We start from the raw sequence: 23,443 nt of genomic DNA, 5'->3' as shown, positions 1-23,443 counted from the left end.
TTACAATTGTTAAATTGCCTGGCTCCTGTTTTTGGATTTGTCTAGGCGTGAAGACTTGCGCTTCTTGTAACCTTTGACTAGCTCGGCAATTAAAAGTGTTGGGGCTTGAGTGGTCAAACAGGATACCTAGAGGCACTTGCTACCAGACCTGTCTTTGGGTATTTGTTTATCAGTGGGGAAAATTTGCAGTAGCTTGTACCAGTGATGGTCTATTTACAAAACTCCAGACATATATTGAATAATTGAGACATTTGTAACACCTTAGACATTGGATGCCTGTTTTGAGAAATGGGAGGATGCCATGTACAGGACATTTTTCCTGTATTCAATGCATCTTTATAGGTTTTCCTTGAAATGTATATTTAGTCTTTTGTCTTCTTTGGTTGCTAGTTCAATTTAAATGTATATGTAGTTTCCTTGCCGCCTTTAGTTATACTGACTCAGCCTTTTCTCTTACTTTCTTAGCTTGGAGATACACCTGTGATGACTGTCAGGTCTCTGCCAACAGTTTTAACCATCACTTTTATTTTTTAGGGTTGAGGCTGTTATCATGCTTATGGCACGGGTCTGGTATTGAGTACCACAAGCTCCAGTCCCTTTTACACCTAATGCATTGCAAGCCATTAATGGAGTTTGATTTTCTTTGTGGCAGGCTTGTTAGCACAACCCAGTCTTGCCCCAGTCACTGTCTCGCATTTTTGTGCAGGGACATTGTCCAAGCTTTCACAGCGTTCATAGCCAGCACCCACCTTTCTCAGACTTGAGCTGGGTCATTCTGACGCCCATGCTGGAAAAGGCTGCTGACCCCTGCTCCAGATCTACCTTGTTGCTTAGATCTGAGCTGGGTCTGGAGTGAAGAGTGGCATCCACTCCTACCACTGTGGTCTGGTTCTGACCCAGCATGGCACTTCTTATGTTCTTATGACTGGGCAAGAAAGGCCGGGGGGTAAGGGATGACATGGAATATCGCTTAGATGCTAGCTGAAGGCGTGGGCACATGTACAGAAGGGGGAACATTTCAGAAAGGGAGCTGCTATGTTCTCATTGCTATGTGTGAATAAGCCAAGAACAGTTCAGATTATGTACTGCAAAACCACTCCAACTTTAACCCTGGATGAAGCAGGCTTGATGATGAGAATGGTTTTGCCATTTTTAATTGCCTCAGTTCATTCACACATAACAATTAGAAAATAATAGTTGCTGCCCTTTTGAAGCATTCACCTTTTGAAATGGCTTCAAATATACCATATTTACTTGAATCCAAGATGAGCATTTTTTCCCCATTCAGCATGGGGGTTTGAGTACAAGACAGGGGGTGGGCAGGCAGCTGGGAGCAACTGCAGCAGCTGCCTGCCCCCCAGTCTGCCTGCCCTCCTCCCCACCTTACTGTCAGGTCAGGTGCAGCTCGGCCGCTGGATCCATTCACTCCAGGGGCCCAGAACACTTGGAAACTGTCTCCTACCCAGCCAGTGAGCAGTGGTGCAGCTCTAGCCCTGACATGCTCCTGCATGGCCAGGCAGGAGCCACATTTCCATGTGCTCCATACTCGTGGAAGGAATGGAGCAGGAGCTATGTCTTACAGCAAGGCGGGGGGAGGGGAGGGGCAGAGGCTATGGGGAGTTGGGGCAGAAAGTAGACAAAGACTGAGGGGACCAAGCACAGGGATGCTGGTGGCAGGGGGTGCAGGCACCATGGCGGAGGCCACCAGATTTGCCTGCCCCCTTGCTGCTGCTTCACCACTGTAACAGTTGGGAGATGAATTTTAGATGACCCTCCAATAATTATAGTCTATACCTGGGAAATTACAACATTTATAATTTTTCCATATGTAAACTCTAATTACAGGAGGGGTGATCTTAAATTCAAAGTGATCATAAATTCCGGTAAATATGGTATGTGTGTCCATACCCTGAGAAACTTGTGTTTTCCTCTCTCTAAAAGTTTTCCATCAGCATTCCCATAATCTGCTTTGATGTGCCCTCAAACCCCATGGCATATTGATGATTGTGACTCTTGACACTGTGAATCTAAGGACCAGTTCTTTGTGGAGTGGATCTAGAATACTCGTGATTCCAAACCAGTTCACTCAGCCAGAAAGTACAGCCGGCAACAATGATGAAGTGATAGAAATGATGATGCCATATGGACCCACAATTGATTGGAAATGTTTGGGCTGTTTTCTTGATTGTACTTGATAAGAGAACCTGCTATATTTTTTTTAAATCTTGTTTATTTTCATATTAAGTGGTAAGCCTATGAAGAAGGGAGCTTCTTTAGTCTTAGGGGGAAGAATTAATAGTTTATGACATTTTTGTTCAGTATTAGCATGCCTCGTATATTGTTAGCTTCAAAATAATTTGATAGCGTTTAATAAAATTTCTGCATACCCATGAATTTTTCTTTTTTTTAAGTACCTTAACAACAACTAGTGCTATGGAAAAATAAGTTTTTTTAACTAATAAATATTACCAGCAGTCAGGCCAACTGTTTTACCAGTTTCAAAGAATACCTTTTAAAATGTGACACAGAGAAGGTCTAGCATAGTCTCTGGTCCCTCATTTTATGCTAAGGCATAATGCCCCCTCATGATATTTATTATTAGAAATCTGGAAGCAATGATGATGGTACATGTTGCTTGAAGTGCATCGCTCTTTTTCTTTTTCCTTTCCCTGGCATTCTGTCTACATTGGGGCTTAGTGATGATCAGACACTGTTTAACAATTCAACCTTCCCTAGAGCCAAGTTCCATTCTCTCTGTCTCCTAAGAGGTCTATTGTTACCTGAGAAAGGGAGGCCGTTGACTGACTCTCTGCCCTATTGAGTTTGTGCTTTTTGTGATGTCAGTGGACCCCCTTGCTCCCCACAGGTTGAAGAGAGTGAGTAATGCATTCTTTTCCTACTTGCCCAAAATTCACTACATTTTTACAGATCAGTGTGCACTTATACACTCCCCACTCTCTCCTAGTTACATCTTTCTTTTGTTTCCTCCAAGAAGGTACATCACAAGTTTCTTGGACTTTTCCCATTCCCTGACAGGCCACTAAAGTTGGCAGTATTTTTCACCAACCGTAGAGTCTCATTTCCCAGTGGAGTTTGGTTTCAGAGCACTTTTCTGCTGTGCTTCAGGCCAGGGAGCAGCTTCCATGGCTTACCTGGTCAGGCTTCAGAAATTAATATAGGAGATGATTAGGAACAGTCAGCATGGATTCACCAAGGGCAAGTCATGCCTGACCAACCTGATTCCCTTCTATGACAAGATGACGGATTCTGTGGATGCAGGGTGAAAAATGGATGTGATATACCTTGACTTTAATAAGGCTTTTGATACAGTCTCCCACAACATTCTTGCAAGCAAGCTAAGGAGGTGTGGGTTGGATGAATGGACAGTAAGCTGGATAGAAAACTGGCTCAATAGTTGGGCTCAGAGAGTACTAATCAATGGCTCAATGGCCATGTCTACACGTGCTGTTAATTTGCATTAGGCTTACTGAGCAGTAAGTCTTCCCCAGAAGCATGTCTACATGTGCTCCCTGTTGGGAGCAAATTTTCTCCCAACAGGAGCAGCCTGGTACAGGGCTGCTTCTGCCCTGCTCTGCCTGTCTGCAAAAGCCAGAGGTAGCTCAGGCTCCACTGGGTGCTAGCTTCAGCGCTGGCAAGGGGCATGGGGCTGGTCCCAATGTGCTTAGAGCCAGGAGAGCTCTGCTGGTTGCGGTGGCAGCTGTCTCCTGGCCCTGTGCACATTGGGAGGGGACCTGATGTGCCCTAAGCCGGAAGACAGCTGCACCTGCAGTGGGCAGAGCTGTCCTGGCCCCATGCCCATCGAGATATGCAGCTGCCAGCGAGTCCCCTGCTAGGTAGGGTGGTTTGCTGGGGAGCTGTCCTACTTCTGGGGCAGCTGCTAGTGAGCCTTCTGCCAGGAGGGGGTACATGGGGCTTGCCAGCAGCTGCCTTGCTTGGGTTCCCAGCCCGACCACCTCCCAGAACAGCTCTACAACGTGGAGTTGGCTCCTCTGGGGATCAAGCAGGGGTGCTGCCTATCTCCCAAGCAGCCAGCTCCAAGCTGCACAGGACTGCTCCAGGGGGCAGGTGGGGGCTGGATTCCTAGTCCCCACCATTTCCCCCTGAGCAGGCAGCCCTGCCCTGGGAACAGTAGTAGATACGCTAGAGAATAGGCGTAGAATTTAAAAAGATCTAGACAAATTGGAAGATTGGACCAAAATAAATTTCATGAGGTTCAATAAGGAGAAGTGCAGAGTCCTGCACGAAACATCCCAGATACAGGCTGAGGACTGCTTGGCTAAGCAGCAGCTTTGCAGAAAAGGATCTGGGGGTTGCAGTGGACAGTAAGCTGAATATGAGTCAACAGTGTGCCCTTATTGCGAAGAAGGCTAACAGCATACTGGTCTTCATTAGTAGGAGCATTACTAGCAGATTGAGGGATGTGATTATTCCCCTCAATTTGGCACTGGTGAGGCCACATCTGGAGTACTATGTCCAGTTTTTGATCCCTAACAGAAAAGATGTGGACAAATTGGAGAGAGTCCAGCAGAAAGCAGTGAAAGTAGGGGGCTGGTGCACATGACATATGAGGTAGGTTGGGAGATCTGGGCATATTTAGTCTGAAGAAGACTGAGGGGGGATTTAATAGCAGCCTTCAACTATCTGAAGGGTGGTTCCACAGAGGATGGAGAGGAGCCGCAGGGCAGCCCAGGCATGGGCTCTGGGAGGCTGCAGCAAGAAGGGCCTAGCAGTGGTGAGGGGTGGGGCACTTTTTCCCTGGGTCCAGCAGCAGCTTTTGCCCAGCTGCTGCCGCTGCTCAGCATGGCCGGGAAATCTGGAGCAGGTGCAGCACAGGCTGGGTCGGGGCTGTGTGTGTGGCTTCTGGCTAATCCACAGCTGCTCTGCTCCACCAGGCAGAGTTTAGAGTGGGTGTAGGGTGGTCTGGGATCGGGGCTGTGCATGCAGGTCCCCACCAGCATCACAGGGCTGTGTACTATTGATGGTAGCACACAGGCTCCAGTCTGTTGCTTGGGAGGGGAGGTGCTGACCAGTTCGTGGCAGTTCCTTAGAACTGCTTATGTAGCCCATAGGCCCAAATAATTGCCCACCACTGGGCCAGACTGTTCTTAGTGATGACAGATGACAGAACAAGGAGCAATGGTCTCATGTTGCAGCAAGGGAAGCTTAGGTTGGATATTAGGAAAAAACGTTCTCACTAGAAGGGTAGTAAAGCACTGGAACAGGTTACCTAGAGAGGTTGTAGCATCTCCATCCTTGGAGGTTTTTAAGACCTGGCTAGACAAAGCTTGGTCTGGAATGATCTAGTTAGCATGGTTCTGCTTTGAACAGGGGGTTGGGCTAGATGAGCTCCTGAGGTCCTTTCCAACCCTAATTTTCTATAATTCTCTGACTACACATCAAAAGCAGTACAGGCAACCCCTCCTTAGTGCTTTTAATTGGTTCCTGAAAAACTGAGCATTAAGCAAAACCAAGCATTAAGCAAAACCAAGTTTCACTTTTCACTTTCTAAAGCCACCAAAATCACCAAAATCAGGGCTGCCAGGATTAGTGTCAGTTCCAGTGCCAGCTGTATGATGCCTGTGAGCGTTATAACAACACTTGCTAAGTGCTAAGTGGAATTGGGTATCAATGTAAAATGAGCGCTATAGTGAAATAGCACTAAGTGAAACAGTGTTAAGCGTGGGTTGCCTGTATCCTGTGGCATCTCTAGTATTAGGATCCCAGCATATTTTTGGTGTTTATACTGGATCAAGCCACAGGCATCTTGGCTTGGTTCTTCACAAGGACCTTGACCCACATCTTCTAGTTTACCAGCACCTGCTATGGATATTCACAAAGGATTTGACTAGGGTGAGAGTAGTGCCAGGGTCCTGCCATCATAAATGCCTGTGAGTCGATTTTCATTGGTTTTGAACGTATTTTACCCTCAGGCATACAGCAGGACACAGACCCAAATGGATGTGGTGTGAATTTAGTCGTGTGTATATTGTACCTCTACTCTGGGACTATCGTCCATTAGTTAGTCTGCTGAACTGGTAGGGCAGCATTCCAGCCCATCTGGCCTGGTTTGCAGAAAGTCATTTTGCTATGATATTGTTCCAGTTCCCTGATGCATTATCACTGGTCAGTTTGGTGCCCCAGCTCCTAAGAGCTGTAACACCTTAAATCAGGGGTTAGCAACCTATAGCCTGTGGGCTGGATCCAACCTGTAGAAGCCATTAGATCTGGCCCATGAAGCTGGGGCTTCACTGGTGTTTGCAGCCAGGCAGGAATCTTCCCTGTGCTGTGCCATAGCCAGGTGGCAGTGAGAAGCGGGGCAACAACCAGGTCCTAGCACCAGCTTGCCTTTGACTTGGGTTGGGCTTTTGGAGCCTGCCAGTGGAGAATGTTGCTGACTGCTGCCTTAGAAATTTGGAGTCTCTCCTAGGGCTTGATTTGGTGCTGCCATCCTCCTGTCTTGGGTTTCTGTGTCCCCAGTTGTGATCTAGGCTTGGGCTAGTCTGCCTTGTTTTTGATGATAATATGCCTTTCCAGTAAAAACAAATAGAGCCTGTGTTAGTTTTTCTGGGGGACAGAGGAGGGAAAGTATGTGTACTTAAAATAGAAGTTATTGTAGATATACATTGCACTTTGAAATAAAGAAAATTGCAAAAATGTGGAACTAGAAAAACTGTGAAAAAGTGAATGGGGACCTTGGAGTTTGTGTTTAATGTTTCCTGGAAGCCCTGTGACATTGATACATATTGCTAGAGCAGCAAAATTCCTTTCTGAGTTTCCTTTTTTCTAGGGAAATTTGTTAAAATTTTGTTATTTAACTGTTTAATCTCTCTTTCTCTTTCTCTCCCTCCCCCTACCCCCCATCTTCCCCTTCCCAACTTCCTCTACCACCAAATGTACCTTTACAGAAGCATAAAGTAGATCTTTTCTACAAACTGCGCCATGTGATGAATGAGCTCATTGACCTGCGTAGACAGTTACTGTCAGGTCACTTGACACAGGATCAGGTGCGAGAGGTCAAGAGACATCTCACAGTGCGGCTGGATTGGGGGAATGAGTAAGTACAGCTACCATTTAGGTACCATCTGGTTTAATTAATTTGAAATTAGTTATCTGTAATAAATGAGAGGCAAGTGTTTATGTGGGTGATACATTTATGGCTAAGTAAGACAGTGAAAAAGCTAGAGCCTGAATCGATTCAATCTTTGCAGGTTTCTCTAAACTGCATAGATTGAACCAATAATAAAATGAACTGATGTTCGCTTTTGAAACCAGAAAGGCAACAAGACCCCTGCAGTGGCCCATACCAGGATTATGGGGCACTAGCACATGCCTCCCAGCATGCTGGCTGCTGCCAAAGGCACCCAGATGCAGCCAAGCAGGGCTCATCCTTGATTGGCTGCCCATCACACATCCCCCAACCCTTTGCTGTCCCCACCAGAGGGGAGCAGTCCCTCCAGCCCTGGCCTGGCTAGATTGTGAGCCTCAGTGGAGTTTCCCCACCCCCTGCAGGGTCCTGGAGCCCTGCCCCTGGTACAGAGAAGGTATTCCCTCCTTCCCACCTCTCAGTATGGTCCCACAGGGCTTGGCCCTGTCCCAGAGGCAGGAGGGGCAACCATCCCTCCAACCCAGGGCTGGCTGGATTCCCGAGGCTCAGTGGGGGTTCCCTGTTCCTGGCAGGGTCCCCCAATCCCTGCCCCTGGTGCCAGAGGGGGGATTCCTCCCTTCCCCCCCACTGCCCAGCCCCTTGGAGGCAAGTACAGCTAGTGAGAGGGTGGGGCTAAGGCAGGGATTTTCAACCGTTTTTAATAAATGTAGCCCCGGCAGCCACAAGGAGCGGGGGAGGGGAGGGGGTACATGGTCGGACGCAGAGAGGTGGCAGCATGGGGCAGCGGGTGGTGGCAGTGGCCGTGTGTGAGCTTCTCCCCACCCAGCTGTGTGGCTTGCAGAGGGGTGTCACTGCCCTTGCCCCTCCTTCCCTCCGGCCCTGCTCCTGGGAGGTGGCAGCATGGGGTGGTGGGTAGCGGCACTCCATCCCCACCTGCCCACGTGTACCCCCTGGGGCCTTCCCAAGTACCCCGGGGGTATGCGTACCCCCGGTTGAGAACCCTTGGGCTAATGGATCTGAGCCCTGCCCTTGCCCATTCTGTTGCCCCTCAATGCCAAGCCACAGCCACCCCCAGCCCTGCTGCTGCCTCTCATTCCTGACCCACTGAACCCAGTCTTGCCAGTGCCCCTCGCTTCCAAACCACAGTGCCCTGCCCCCTGGGCCATGATTGTTCCCCTCGCTCCTGACCCACAGCCCCCTGGTGCTTCCAGTGCCCTACACTCCCAACCCACAGCTCCCCCCCCACCCAGCCCAGTCAGTGCCCACCCTGAGCTCTCCTGACCCACAACCCCCTGTCCCCGCAGCCCTGCCAGAGGGGCCACAGCTGTCCCCATCCTGACCAGGCAGGAGTTTGGTGGCTCCATCTCATGCAGGCGGTGGCATGTCTGGCCCTAGTACAAGCTGGAGGGAGGAAAAGGGGAGGTTTGTGGTACCCCCCCACCCTGTGATGGGGCTGCCGCGTCGCACCAGTTCAAGGTGACATCTTCTGGACAAAGGGGTGAATTACAAAAAAGCCGCACCACCATCTGGTGGACAAAGAGGCTCATTAAATGTTTTTGAGTGCCTTTGTGTTTTGCATGCAACAAATCCATGGATGCAATGCTTTAATTTGGGGTGTGCCAAACTAAATTACATCCAGGCAGTTTTACTTTGACATGCTGAAAAGACTTTTAAAACAGTGGGAAATCCTGCTCATGTAAACAGACATGCAGTTACAGCACCTGAAAGGGCAAATCTCGTGGTGTGTACATAGGCCTTAGGCTGTGGAGGGTGAAAAGTCCAGCAGAAGGGACTTTCCTCTTCCTGTGCCTTGTAGACCCCAGCTGGGGGTTCAGTGCCCCGCCCCCCCCCCAGTCACTCAGAGGCAGAGGTAGCTGAAGGGTTGATTTAAGGCAGAGGCAGGCAAAGTCCAGTCCATGGCCTGGATCTAGTCCACAGTAGACTCCATTTCCCAGCAGCCCCTGCCCATGCTGTCACTGCCACAAGATCCCTGCCTGGCCCCAGAGCAGCTCGCCGCCATGCTGCATGCCCTGCCAGCGTTGCTGGGGCCAGTTTCCATGGAAACTCCAGCCCCACACTATCACAGCGCAGCTGCTGTTGGTGTCTCCATGGAAATCGTCCCCAACCACTGCTGGCTGGACCCACCATTTTGCCCACTGCTGGTCTAAAAGGATTACAGCCTGACTTGAGGGTCTGTAGAGTTGAGGGTAGGAGGTGATAAGCCCCGCAGAGGGTGCTTTCCCTCTCCTTGTGCTGTGCAGACTTGGGCTAGGGGGGCCTGGGGTCTGTTCCCCTGTCCCTATACCACCAGGCTGACAGGCACAGGCTAGGAAGCAGAGGCTTTACTGCCTCAGCAATGTGAAAGTAGGGGGGCAAGGCCAGTCCTGCTCCACTGGAGCAGACCGCACAGCCTAGGACTGCAAAGCATCCAGGGATGCTGGGGGACTCTGAGTTAACTTGAATCAGGAGGGGATCTGGAACAGAAGTTCCATAAACTGATTCGACATAAATCAGTTGTCTGATACTACGTCCAGGTTTATCTTAAACTGGTTTCAGCCATTTTGAAAGCAGTTTATGTGTACTGAACTGCTGTTCTGTTACAGTTTTAAACTGGTTTCTGATCACTTAAACTGGTTTATGCACAACTTCTGTCCCCAACTGCATGGTCAGGCAAGACTTGGACAAACTTTCAAATGCAGTGCATTTGCAAACTGTTGAAATATCTGCCTGTAGGTAACTGAAATACCAAATACCGCTTTTTATGAGTTTGATGTGTACCATTTCTGCAATAAATGGATATGATTAAAAATGTTAAAAAGACCAGCTATCTGCTTACTAATCAGTACTTACTGCAGAAGCATGTATTTTAATGCATTCTAGGTCAGATTTGTTTAATTTGTAACAGCAGAGGGGATATTAAATCTGAGGGAATTTATGCATTGCAGTGTATCTGCATTACTATTAAAACTTTGTCAGTTTGCCAAAAATTGGTAATAATCAGTGTAACAGATGTACATCTTTGTTTTGGGGTGACAGCGTACAAAAAATCAGAACTGACACTGTCTGATCCAATGATTAACACTGTGGATCTGTGGGGCGATAGTAGTCATCTTTAATTTGGTTTTAGGTCTGGTAATCCATATAATTCTCTGTGGATGCTTTCCCAGATTTATACCTCTATGCTCATTCCCACTGTGAAGAGTCTTCCCACACGAGTCTTCTTTCTGATGGAGCTAAAGGGGATTACAGTAGTTTATATTTGTGTCTGGAATTGTAGCCAATGACCTTAAACAAAAACTTGCCTTGTCCAGAATCAGTTCTTGGAAAGCAAGACATTCCAAACTTACTTAGTTCTATGAAAGCACAATAGAGATTTATTCAGGGCACGCAGCTGACCTTTTCAAAAGAAATATCACCCTATAACAACTTTTCTTTAAGCAGGAGGAAGGATTAGTTATAATTAAAGTACAGGAAAAAATTCTGTGCAAGTCACCAAAGAGAAGAAAAGTCAAATTATCCTTTGTAACTTACCCTAGTCACATCCACCTTTCTTGAGCACCTGTGTCAGGATGCCCACTGAAAGAAGAACTTGAATGCATTGATGAGGACTCAGCTGGCCATCCTGTTAAATTCAGTTACTCCCTTCTTAGTTGAAAAAAGCTCCAAAGGACATAGACTGATGGAATTATATTAAGTGACTGCTTTGCAATGCAGCATATGGAGACTTCACATTTAAACTCCCACCAATATAAATGGAACCCATCAAACCATGCTGGAACTTCATGTATATGGATATTTTTGCTAAACAAGGCTGCAGACAGTGAACAAGGGAAAGTGACAGAAGGAGTACTGAGAAAAAAGCCATTAAGACTGAAAGGGAGCTTGGCATTGAAGGGAATCAGCCTCTCTGTTAGTTCATACTGAAAAATATCTGTTAAATAGGAAAAAAAGAAATAAGCTTAAAGCTAAAGATAAAACCCACTATCTGACCACTGTATAGGAACTCTGGCATCGCTAGTCAAAGTAGAAGCACTTACAAAAAGAAAAATATCTGCTAGGAATATTAGTAATACAATGGAGAATTCTCTGTATGGTATACAGAGAAAAGAACAATAACTATGCTGCCCTGGAGAAGCGAACAAGTTGAGATTGGAGAGTAACATTCCAGAAGAGAAAAGAATGTCAGTAGTAGAAGTGAATAGAAGTAGGCATATATATAGTTTATATAATGGCGTGAGAAATTTTAGAGCAAAGATAAATGAGCTAAAAATGTCTGAGATAGGACATGTCTGCTATGTGGCTGAACATCAGCATTTGTAATAGCTGGCTGCTAGAATGCTTGGCCATAGACCATACAGAAAAGACAGATCAGTTCACAGAAGGGAGAGAATAGCACTATCTTTAAAAAAAAATTCTGTAGAATTAAATGTTATGATGTTTCTGAATAGCGCAGACTATGCAGCAGAATCCATATGAATTTAAATCCCAGGTCACAATAATCCAAACACAGTAATAGGATTTTGCAACCAGTTTCTGGGTAAAGGAAAGGATATTGAGCACATAATACTTAGAGCCATCAGAAAGGCAAACAAAACAGTAATAATGATTTTTTTCAATTACCCACACTGGAACTGAAGTTTAAAGAAGCAGGTTTTTTTAACCTTAAACATTTGCTCCTAGGAACAGCTAGTTTTATGTTACACAGGAAGAGAAGTCATTCTCAACTTAGTCATAAGAAACAAAGAGAAATTATTAAAAAATAACTATAATGATGTAATAATGGTCATTATGTTCTGTGTACTACTGTCTCTTAGGCAAGAGCTACAGGGGACTCAGGAAACAATGCAGACAGCCCAGATTTCCTGTTTCCTAAATAATGGGGGTTTGGGAGCCACATCAACAGCTTATCCTTCAGTCTACCCTGGGAACAGAACAGGGTCAACTATCTTTTGGGAATGACAAGCCAAATTAGCACATTTTGCTCCGAATGGGGGCCATCAGTTGTGACCTGTCTGCCACCACTTTCCCCCCAGCTAAATGCTGCCGGTTCCCCTTGCCACCAAATTGCTGCCCATGTCCCAGGTTTCTAGGATGGATAGAATCACTTGGTGGATCATATCCAGTCTATGGGCTGTAGATTACTAACCCCTAGAACAGACTGTTTAGAAATGGTTTCACCAAGTTTTCTTCCCCTTGAAGTTTTACTATGGAAGGCATGATTACACTCAGAACTATCATTGTATTAATTATCTTGAATCAAAAGCATTTTTTCTTTTTTGTATGCTGAGGGCATAGACAGACTTCTATTGCTAAACAGCTTTAAAGCACTATAAATGACGCGGTGTTTTAGTGTTACAAAATGTATAAATGTATAAAAAATGACCCTGATTGAAACAGGTTCAACTTGGAAGCACATCTCAGGGACAGGCAGGCTAGGATGCTCCAGAGTGTGGCTAAGCACTTAAAAAAAAAAAAAAAAAAAAAAGAGAGATGAATTTTGACATGTTTTGTATTTATGTCTGTCTATACCCTGTAGTCCTATTTTGTTAAAAGAGTAACATTCACACATCACCATGAAATAGATAAAGCCTTACAATACTTTCAAGACCAACTTATCAACTTTTAATATTAGCAAGAGCAATTTGGCATCAGCGTGCTTTTCTGAAATGTCTTTTTTGCTCATTTAAAAGTTTTCTGTGGATGGGAAATCTATGTTTATTAATGCTGTACTTGGCAACATATAAGTGCATACATAAATGCATACATTTTAAGGAGATCCTTAGTTTTCTAAGGCAGTTCAGACTGATGGAAGGCTCTCCATGGTCAAATAATTTGCAAGAAACTAATGTTTTCAAGATATGTTATGTATGATTATCAGTTTATAATGTATGATGGTAACAAAGATTTTCTGACTTTTCTTGGTATTTGTATTATATCAGATCTCAAGCCAATAGAAGCTTGAAGTTCACAGTCCCAGACACTTCCAGGGTATTGGTTATTTTGTCTTCTCTATGTATTAAGTGGTACACTTTTTTTCCTTTTATAATTATGCACTGTAAGAGGATCTGGTAGCAGTGTTCCGTGGTCTTCCAAAAACAGTTATGAAAAAATATGCTGTAAGTATCCTTTCTGGGAGAATTCTTGGTTGAGGAGGTATTCACTTGTACAAGAGTTTTCTGTCTTGCAGCTTGCCAGGAATACTGCACACTCTCTGTTAGTTTTCTACACTGACTGTATTCCATGAAGCACTACTACTTTATAGTGTAATCTATGAACAATATTAGAGCAAAGTATAATGCATCTCACTAGGGGTGCACCGATACAGATTTTGGGGGCCGATATGGATAGCTGATTTTTAAGGAGGCATATCGTCTGATACCGATCTGATTTCTGATACCATCCCAGCAGCTCAAAGAGCTGCGTGCAGCTGGTAAGTCTGGTTTGGTGGGGGTGGGAGGGAAGGGGCATGGGGGGGCAGATCAAGACCCCCACTCTGAGGGAGGAGTGGGTTGGGGCTGGGGCAAATGCTGCCCAGCCGGGGAGGGGTGGGCAGTAGATGGGGCCACGGTTCATCCGAGGGGCAGATGGGATGGCTCCTGCTGCTGTGTGCCACTTGTCTGGGAGCTGCTGGTCCAGCAACTCATCCAGCACTTGCCCATTCGCCCGGCAGCTCCTGCCACTGCTCCCACCACTCGTCTGGGAAGGCATTGGGGGGGGTGTACCCCCAGATCTGCATGGGGTGGACTCTTCCTGGCAGAGTGGGGCTGCATGCAGGACTGGTGGCAGCGCTGGGAGGGGGCTATGGGGGGCGGCTGCAGCCACCCCAAAATTCACCTTAGCCCCCTCCACCCCCTCCCAGCCATTAGCCCCCCCCCAGCCTACTACCGCCACTTGTCCTGCACTGCCCTACCCCTCCAGGAAGAGTCTGACCTGCCCTACCCCTTCCCTCCCCGCCATGCCCCACTCCATGCAGATCCAGAGGCACACCCCCTGCCCTCCCGGATGAGCGGTGGGAGCAGCAACAGGTGAGTGCTGGATGGGTCGCCAGACAAGTGCCCTGGACGAACTGTGGCTCTGTCCCTCGCCTGCCCACCCTGCCCCGACTGGGCAGCGCTTGCCCCAGCCTCTGCCCGTGCCCCAGCCCCACTCTTCCCTCACCACAGGGGCCTTGATCTGGCCTCCCACTCGCCCCTTCACTCCCCCCTCCCCTTCCACCACACCAGACTTACTGGCTGCATGCCCCTCTGCAAGCTGCTCAGTGGTGGTCCTCACTGCCTATGTGCTGTGCTGTGGTTGCACATATGCATGGGCCATTTATCTACCAAATTGTCAGCCATATCAGGCCAATTTCTGATGCCGTCAGTTTTCTTCTTTATCGGTGCTGATCTGATACGGGACTGATGTATTGGTGCACCTCTATATTTCACTACTATTGCTGTAACTTTTTGCACTGTTTGCAGCCATTCTTGTAATGTGATAATTAATTTGCACTGTCACCTCAATTTTCTGCAGTGACAGATTGCTGTCTAGACCATTCCAGTTGCTCAAAAGAGCAGAAATTACCATCTTCAAACATCTAGACTACCACTTTCCATAAAATTGTCCTTAGATGTCTTTGATAAGCTTGGAGTCTCCTTTTTTAATGTCAAAGATGGTCAGTCAATTTGATATTTTTTTAATGTTAATTTTTTAAATTTTTGACAGCTAAAGCTTGTTGTACAATTTCTCTCTTCTACATGCCTTGCTGAGTTTTATATATGAAATAAGCAGTACATGCATTTTTGAAAACTTATTGTCACTATGAAAAGCTATGTATAAAAATGTTGACCTTAAGAAATAATTAGCGGTGCACTGATATATTGGTCTGATATCGGATCAGGACCGATATAAAGAAAACTGGCTGTATCGAATATAAACTTGATGGGGCTGATAATTTGGCTGATAAATTCCCATGCTGCAAGCAGTCGCAGCACAGCACTCGGGCAGCAAGGAGCACATCCAGCAGGCTGGAGAGCTGCTTCCAGCAGGTAAGTCCAGTGTGGTGGAAGGGGTTGGGGGGGTGCAGATCAGCCCCCACCTCCCCCCCCCACAGTGAAGCAGGGGGCAGGGGCAGGAGCTGCCCAGCCAGGGTGGGGTGGGGCGCTCATTGGGGGGGGGCAGCTCCCACCGTTGCTTGCATGCTAGGAGGGCACAGGGGAGTTGGGGGGTGGTGTCCCTGGATCTGCGCGGAGCAGGGCAGGCTGGGGCTGTGTGGGGCTGTTTTTGATGGGGGCTGGGCTCAGAGTGGGCGCTGGTGGCACTGGGAGGATGATGCATCCACTCCAAATTTCAGCGCCACTCCACTCCCTGTGCTGCCACCACCAGCCACCCAGCACAGCTTGTGCTTTTCCTAGCACATGGGTGGAGGCATGGCATTGAGCCAGGGCTGTGCCTGGAGGCAGCAGCACTAGGAGCAGAGCTCCAGTGAAATGTGGGGTGGATGCAGCATCCTTTCGGCACCCGCTCCAAGCCCAACCCAGCCCCCACTGAGAAGAGCCCAGCTGCAGGCCACCCTGCCCTGTGCAGATCCAGTGGGCAGCTCCCCCCCCCACCCCACCCCACAAGCCATGTCTCCAGCCCTCCCCACTCCCTTCCCTGCCTTGGCAGTGCCTGCTTCTGCCCCCTCCGTCACTGCGGGTTGCATTGATCTACCCCCCATGCCCCTTCCTCCCTCCCTCCCCGTCCACCACACCGGACTTACCAGCAGGAGGCAGCTGTATTGGAAATTGGATTGTATTGGCTGATATGCCTCCTTAAAAATCAGCTATTGGTATCGGCCCCAAAAATCTGTATTAGTGCACCCCTAGAAATGATAGCTGACATTTTTGTGGGACTAACAGAAGACAAGCACACAAACAAAAACAGAACTAAATTAATCAGTATTATGGATGCCCTATGCCAAGATAGGCAACCTTTTCCAACTGCAGGCCAAAATTACCTACCCTCAGTTGGAGGCCAATTGGTGGGCATTAGGACCCAGCTGCTGCCACCTCTTGTCTCTGCAGCATCATGGGGAGAATACCTGCAGCCAAAACTAATTGTTCTGTTGGCTGGATATGGTCCATGGGCCCATGGGTTGCTGACCCTTGCCAATTCTTTAAGGCATGTAGACGTGCCCATTAATTGGTCCAAAGTTTTATTTACCTATTCCTCTTTTGGCTGTTAGCTAAACAGTAGTCTCAGAACTCAGTATTAGTTCCTGAGGATTGTATGTCACTGTGGGAGTTGAGTAGCTGAATTACTAGTTAGTGTAAAGGCTGCAGAATCATCTTTAATTCATTAATTACTGGTCCTTCATTTATGGTTGTATCTTTTCTTTGTTCCCAGAATTAATTGTAGGTCCTGGATAGTGTGTGTGGTGTGGCAGGAGGCACAATTATGTGGCTCATGCATTAGAGCCCATTGTGCCTTTACCTGCACATGTACAGGGGGCCTCCATTCAAGCAAGAATATCATGATCTAGAATTTGGCTTCCAAAATTAATGTGGCTGACATCACAAAAAAGCCACCTAGATATCAGGGTAAAACAGGGCCATTTAATGTGGACAAGTTGTAAAAGAAAACTGAAACTCATTCAGAAAGAACAGTTGTATTCAGTTGGGTGAGTTAAGCCATGAAGTCCAAAAGATGCAGATTTTACTGAACCTTACCACTACAAAAACTTCTCTCTATAATGTAGTATAGCAACAACCTCTGTGGATTTACCATGCAAGGAATATTCACTTTCCAAGCATTTTGCCAGGTCTGTGGCCTTTTACAGCCATCAGGATATAAATAGGTAGATAAGATTTACTCCTTGAAATGAATCATTCTGGCATTCTGTTGGCATTAATAACAGTGTTTTTAGAAGATAAATTAATAACCAGGTAGTTAGCTTCTGAAGACGATGCTTTATCATCTGTAAGAGAGAGCTGCAAATTGAATTTGAGTGTAGATTTAGCTATATGGAGCTAAAATCTGGCTTCTGATTATGTAGAAAATGCTTGAATAACTCAAAAAGCTGGCTGCTTACTTTGCTTCCCAAGACTTATTCGACTAAATTCCATTGGAAATTTTCTCTCTCTGAATACAGCATCATCTGTATAAGATAACTGCTGCAACATCAGTGTGTTGCAAACATTTTCTAAAGGCTTGTCTATATACAGAGGCTATTTTGCACTGAGCTGTTGTGCAATAACTGTTGCAGAGTAAATTGTTTGAGCTAGACATAGTCATATGTCCAAGTGCTTGCTACTCCAGTCCAAACATTGCTTCCATATGGCAGGAAGAGAGCATTGAACTACAGATCTAGGATGACCAGAAGTGGTTGAAGAATTCAAGGATGACAAAAGTCACTCTTCTGGAAATCCTTACAGAACGCACACTGGAGCTACAGTGGCAGCTTAACCAATATGAGAGTTCCCCTAACTGTTCAGAAGCACGAGGCTGTTCCTTCTGGAAGTTCACACTCCTTGTACATTTTGGTTAGTAGGTAACCAACTGGCAGGGCTGACTGCCAGGGCTGTTGTGATGGACTGGTATTAAAATGTATTGTTGGTACAGCTTACAAGGCTTGCCAGGGCTCAGGGGATTACTGATGGCTATGCAAAAATGAAGTTCTCAGACTGTAATGGAGCAGTTGATCACATTCTCATTCTTTGCCTACTAGGCCATGCATCTGCATTTACAAATTAGAAAGCTTTGATACTTTTCTCCTTGACTGCAAGGCTAGAGTACCATTATAGCAGATTCATTAAAATTAAAGCGAGATGATCCGGAATGGATAGTGATTCTAGGATCCGAAATCATATATTTTTTTATTGATGAAAAAGATTTTCCTCATATGACCACTATTGCCATTAAGGATAGTGACATTCCCTTGGTCATACTGGCAGATCTAACTTATACTTTACTTCCCTGGTGACTGAAGCCTTTTTCACTGGAGATGTGGATCATAGAAAGGCACTGTTTAAACACTGTCTAAGCGTTTGGAGAATGACAGTGAATTGTACCTTTGGGAGACTGATGGAAAGATGTCGTTTGTCTAATGACAAGGCTAAGCAATACTTGCTAGTATTGTAATTGCAGTCTCTCTTTTGTATATCTGTGAAAGCATCAATGGTTGGCAGGCAGAGGTGCTGAGGTTTTCAGAATGCTGTGACCACCCAGCAAGGCATCCTTTCCAATTGCCTGAGCACATTTTTACTCTGAGGAAATGTGCATGTGTACCCATGCAAAATTTTTTACTTATATTTTATTCAAATGGTTATGATATTTTATGTTTTTATTAATTTTTAAATATTTTTATCAGTCACATTTCAACAAAAGCAGTCTTTTTTAAAAGTGTAAATGAAAAGTAGATGTATATATGTCTGTAAAAAGTGAAAAAAATTGAATAACATTCAAAATAGAAACTTAAAAATTAGCAATGCAACAGTGTAAGCTTATACAATGTAAGTGCACATATTTTTTAGAAGTGCTAATACAAACACAAGGATCCTACAGTTTACTACCAGGCACAACTATAGGCTTTTTGCCTGCCCGCTCTCCTGGTAAGTTGTGGACTGGACTGCTGTGGCCAAAAGCACTTTCTTTGTGTTTGAGGATTTGCAGGTGGGTTTCTTGCTGCCTTGAGCCAGTGATCCACATGATGGCTAGAAAATGGCATTTAGAGGTTTGCTTTTGGGAACTGGATATGCATTAGAGCAATGGTCCAGGGCAACAATAAGGATTGATTTCTAAAAGCCTGTTTGTGACAGTCTCCTTCAAAGCCCAATGTGACTGACACCGACAAGCAGCAAGCAGACACACAGGCTGGGAAATTGAAGACATGTACCACACTGTCCCATGACAGAGTTAAGAGACCCTGCAGCATTAGCACCAAGTCACAGTGCCCAAGTGTAGAGCCCTTGGGATTTCTGGTTTTGGTAGAGGTGACCAAATTAGGAGGACACCGGAAAGAAGCAAATTAGAATGTATGCATGTGATGGGTTTGTGAAACAAGGGAATATGCTGACAGGACAGAACGTGGACAGTATGGTGACCACAGAAAGGCCAGTCTTCTATGCCCAGAGAAGAAGAGTCATCCGAAGAGAGAGAGAATACAAAAGGAGGGATTTCAGAGCAGCAGAGGGTCCCCAAGAGAAGAATCCAAGGCCACCATGGACAGAAAACACACCACCAGCCCATCTCATCCACCCCACTGAGGTAGGTGGGCTTTAACCTCCAACCTCCAGGCTGCTGACATCTGACTTTCAAGAGAGAACCTTAGAGTGAAGCTTACACGCTGGTCAGACATACCTTGACTCTGTGAATCCTGGGACTGGTTGGTATAGAATTGTTTGCAGTATTCTTATCTACTATCACTGTGTATCAGGAAAATTCACCTATTATTGAATGGAGAGGTCATGGTTGGTCTGAGGGTTTAGGTCTGACCAGAAGAAGGTATCTGGGGTATAGATCCAGTGGCAGAACATGGAAAGAAGTTCTTCAGGTGGCTATGCTCTGAACTGTTTCTAGTATGCATAGTCCTTCAGGGCAGTAGTATGGGAATTGCTTAAGGCTGTTGAGCTGTGCTGCAGGGGCTTTGATGCAGTATGTTTTCAAGCAATATGGTTAGTTTGTGCATGATCTCTTGAAGTTGACTCGGAGTGTCCCTGCCTTTTTCCATAGTCTCATGGGTCATGTTAAGGCTATGTCTGGTTAGCTCCCCGTCTTCCTCCTCCTTAAGCCTCTTTTCTCCCATTCACATTTGTGGGAGATGATAAGGCTCCCATCTTTGGCAGTTGCACTAGTTCAGGTGCAAGGGCATGACAGCTGAGGAAGTTAACAAAAACTGTTGTTGTTGTTTGTTTAGTTTCCATGGCAGTAAATAATATATATTTTACCTCAACTTTGAAATGCTATCCTTATAGCTGCTTCCCGGTCGTCTGAAGATTGGAGATAAATCATTATCCTACTTTCCCAGTGCCTTGAAATCCTGATGCAGTGTGCCCTTTTTTTACACTATGGGCCAGATTCTATTCCTTTTAGGTGCCTAAATGGACTTAGATGCTTAAATGTGATCCAGCTCCACCCTGCTTGAGTTCTTGAAAACAGTTAATGAAAAAGGTTGATGGGTCCTCCTCTGCATTACCCTTTTGTGGCTTAGTTTGTTGGGGATAAAATGATGTTTAGCAGATGTTATAGTGGATTTTCAGTGACTTAAAAGAGCATGGAATCAAATTGCACATAGGTACCTAAGTTCAATTAGACAACAAATTAATGGACCAGAATCTGGTCCTTAGTGTGCTTGAATGGTTCCTGAGTAGAATGGTTGAAGGATTTTTGTTTTGTAGGTTCTGATTGTTTGTGGCTGCTTTGCAGATCACAGCACTGTATTACTGGACAGAGCTTTTGTTGGATATTAGGGATAGGTTGAGGGTTCCAAGAAGTTTGCAGGTTGCAGGTCAGTTCTTGAATCTGCATTGTTGCAGGTATTCATTATTCTGGAACATATTTAACTGATCTGTTGACCAGAAAGCTAAGAACATGCTTGTTTCAGAAGGTTTAAGGTAGGCTGCTGATGTGCAAAATCATTCCCCTAAGTTGCTGCAGGTCTGGAAGGGCAGATTTACTTATGCCAGACAGCTTTGCCTTGCAATGTTGAAGCCCAGTTGAAGCCCAAATATAATATTTCCTCTGCCTTGAATTCTATTTTATATTTGCTTCAGACTCTTATAAAGTCTGTCAGAAAATAGTTTTGTTGTAATTGTCCACTGTTTCTCAAATAGGTGTTGACAGTATTCTCTGCATTTTGCTTTACTGAGACTTTATTGATCTCTGTGCATTTTCATGATATGCAAGTTTTATGGTGTGAAACGTGCCCCAGAAAGTTTACTGTTTAAATGTTATGCATTGTGCCCAGTACACTCCTATGAAATATATGTGGTACAATGTTGTGGAATATATCTTGTACACTGTTAATATACTTTCATAGCATTTTGGTATGCTATGAAAACTGTATCCTCTAGCCGGGGGGGGGAGGCAAAATCATTTGGATAATGCTTAGTTTCCACACTATTTAGACTCATCTCATGAGGTAGGCTACAGCTTATGCACCTCTGAGTGAGTAAGTTTATAGGGTGCCACTCTGCTCTGCCTTCTGCCTGACTTCAGACTAACGTCATTTACATTATGGTTTTTTTTAAATCTGCTATGCTAAATAAGGGAGGTGGGCAGCATAGGGTTGCCATTTGAGCATGAGGGGGATGGCAAGTGCGCAGTCCTGATCAACTAGAAGGGAAATACACTAGGAAAGAGAAAGTGGGTGCTTTTAAGGAAGGGTGCTGACCTGGCATTACTGGGTGGACCAATTGTGACACCTTTCCTTTAGCAATTGCTTTGTAAGCATTCTTATTCCTCTGGTTCCTTATTCCTAAGGAAGCAATGGCTTCCTGAACTGTCACAGTAGTCCAGTGGTACTGACTCTAGGAAAATACAACTGCAAATAATGGCCCTCTCCTGGATGCCTGCTTGATTAAATGGGGAAGCAACATCTGATCAACATGATCTTAGGGTAGTAGAGAGCATAGGAGTAAACAGACTGGTCTGCCTTGGTGTTATGCAGAACAGTGTGGTATGAGAGTTAGAGGACCATCAAGCTAGCGTGAAATAAAGATGTGTTTACCCAGACATTATGTACATAAACTTAATTCACATTGAACTTTCAAACAGAATTATAGAATATTCATTGCCTGAATACTAGTTCCCTGAGGGCTAATTTACAGCAAGTTAACTTTGAAAAAGGACATAATTTTAAATAGTTACAATCAGGTGGGAAGAAGCTTCCATTTCTATTCAATGGGTTCCCCAAAACCTGGACTAATAATGTCATGGGAAGACTTATGGCAAGACTGAACAACTTCTTAACAGGCAGAAGCTGCACGCCCCACAGGCTGCACTGGCATGGCCCACAGACCCCCCAGTGCACTGCATCTGGTATGCAGGTGCTCTTCCCCTTGCTACACCAGGCATGCTGGCATGTCTCTTCCACCACTGTACTGAGCACATATGCCCGAGCCCCACCTTCAACTCCCTGGGTGCAGGTTCCTTTGCTGCACTGTGTCAATGCCCCATGTTGTGGGCTACCCTGACATTGCAGGCTGTGCCGCATTGCTCTGTGGCACAGCCAGGGTGACACAGGAATCAGAAGTCGGAAGGAGGGGAAGCCTGGAGCAATAGGGGAGTGGTCGCCTGGTGGGAGCCCAGGGACCAAAGCTAACCTACAACCTACCAGTTGGACAACCCTGACTTATGGTAACACAGTGTATTGAGAATACAGTGATAACATTGAACTTCTGATATTTGCTTATTTAAAAAATATAGTATTACTGAAAAAATAAAAGGCTACATTTCCAAGCAATAATTCAGAAATAGAATTTACAAGGATTTCATCATAATATTCACTAATATATTGCATTTTAGAATTGCATCTATGCAGTAATTTCCTGGCTTTAAACAAGGAGGTTTATAAAAGCATTGTGTGTGGCATTATCATAGAATCATAGAAAATTAGAGTTGGAAGGGAGCTCAGGAGGTCATTGAGTCCAACGCCCTTCTCAAAACAGGACCATCCCCAAATAAATCATTCCAGCCATGACTTTGTCAGGCTGGACCTTAAAAACCTCCAAGGGTAAAGATACCACCACCTGTCTAGGTAACCTGTTCCAGTGCTTCACCACCCTCCTAGTGTGAGAGAGTTTTTCCTAATATCCAACCTAAACCTCCCTTGCTGCAACTTGAGACCATTGCTCCTTGTTGTCATCTGCCACCACTGAGAACACTTTAGTTCCATCCTCTTTGGAACCACCCTTCAAGTAGTTGAAGGCTGCAATTAAATCCCCTCTCATCTCTTCTCCAAACTAAATAAACCCAGTTCCCTCATCCTCTCCTCAGAAGTCATGTGCCCCAACCCCCTAACTATTTTCTTTGCCCTCTGCTGAACTGTCTTCATTTTCATAGATGTTAGGGTTGGAAGGGACCTCAATAGATCATCGAGTCCGACCCCCTGCATAGGCAAGAAAGAGTGCTGGGTCTAGATGACACCAGCTAGATGGTTATCTAACCTCCTCTTGAAGACCCCCAGGGTAGGGGAGAGCACCACCTCCCTTGGGAGCCCGTTCCAGACCTTGGCCACTCTAACTGTGAAGAAGTTCCTCCTAATGTCCAATCTAAATCTGCTCTCTGCTAGCTTGTGGCAATTATTTCTTGTAACCCCCAGGGGCGCCTTGGTGAATAAATACTCACCAATTCCCTTCT

General features: G+C 45.7%; 1 protein-coding gene across 1 annotated transcript in view; it reads left to right on the top strand.

The window, feature by feature from the left end:
- The window catches only part of DOCK3 (dedicator of cytokinesis 3), a 590,333-nt gene that overhangs the window by 217,412 nt on the left and 349,478 nt on the right, over nt 1–23,443 (top strand). Inside the window, exon 6 of the mRNA XM_025213329.1 lies at nt 6,927–7,075. Coding sequence (XP_025069114.1) covers nt 6,927–7,075 — 149 coding nt within the window. The remainder of the gene's footprint in view (nt 1–6,926; nt 7,076–23,443) is intronic.

This window comes from Alligator sinensis, unplaced genomic scaffold (genome assembly GCF_000455745.1).
Source record: "Alligator sinensis unplaced genomic scaffold, ASM45574v1 scaffold630_1, whole genome shotgun sequence".
Lineage (NCBI taxonomy): Eukaryota > Metazoa > Chordata > Crocodylia > Alligatoridae > Alligator > Alligator sinensis.
This window is presented reverse-complemented; position numbering and strand designations above follow the sequence as displayed.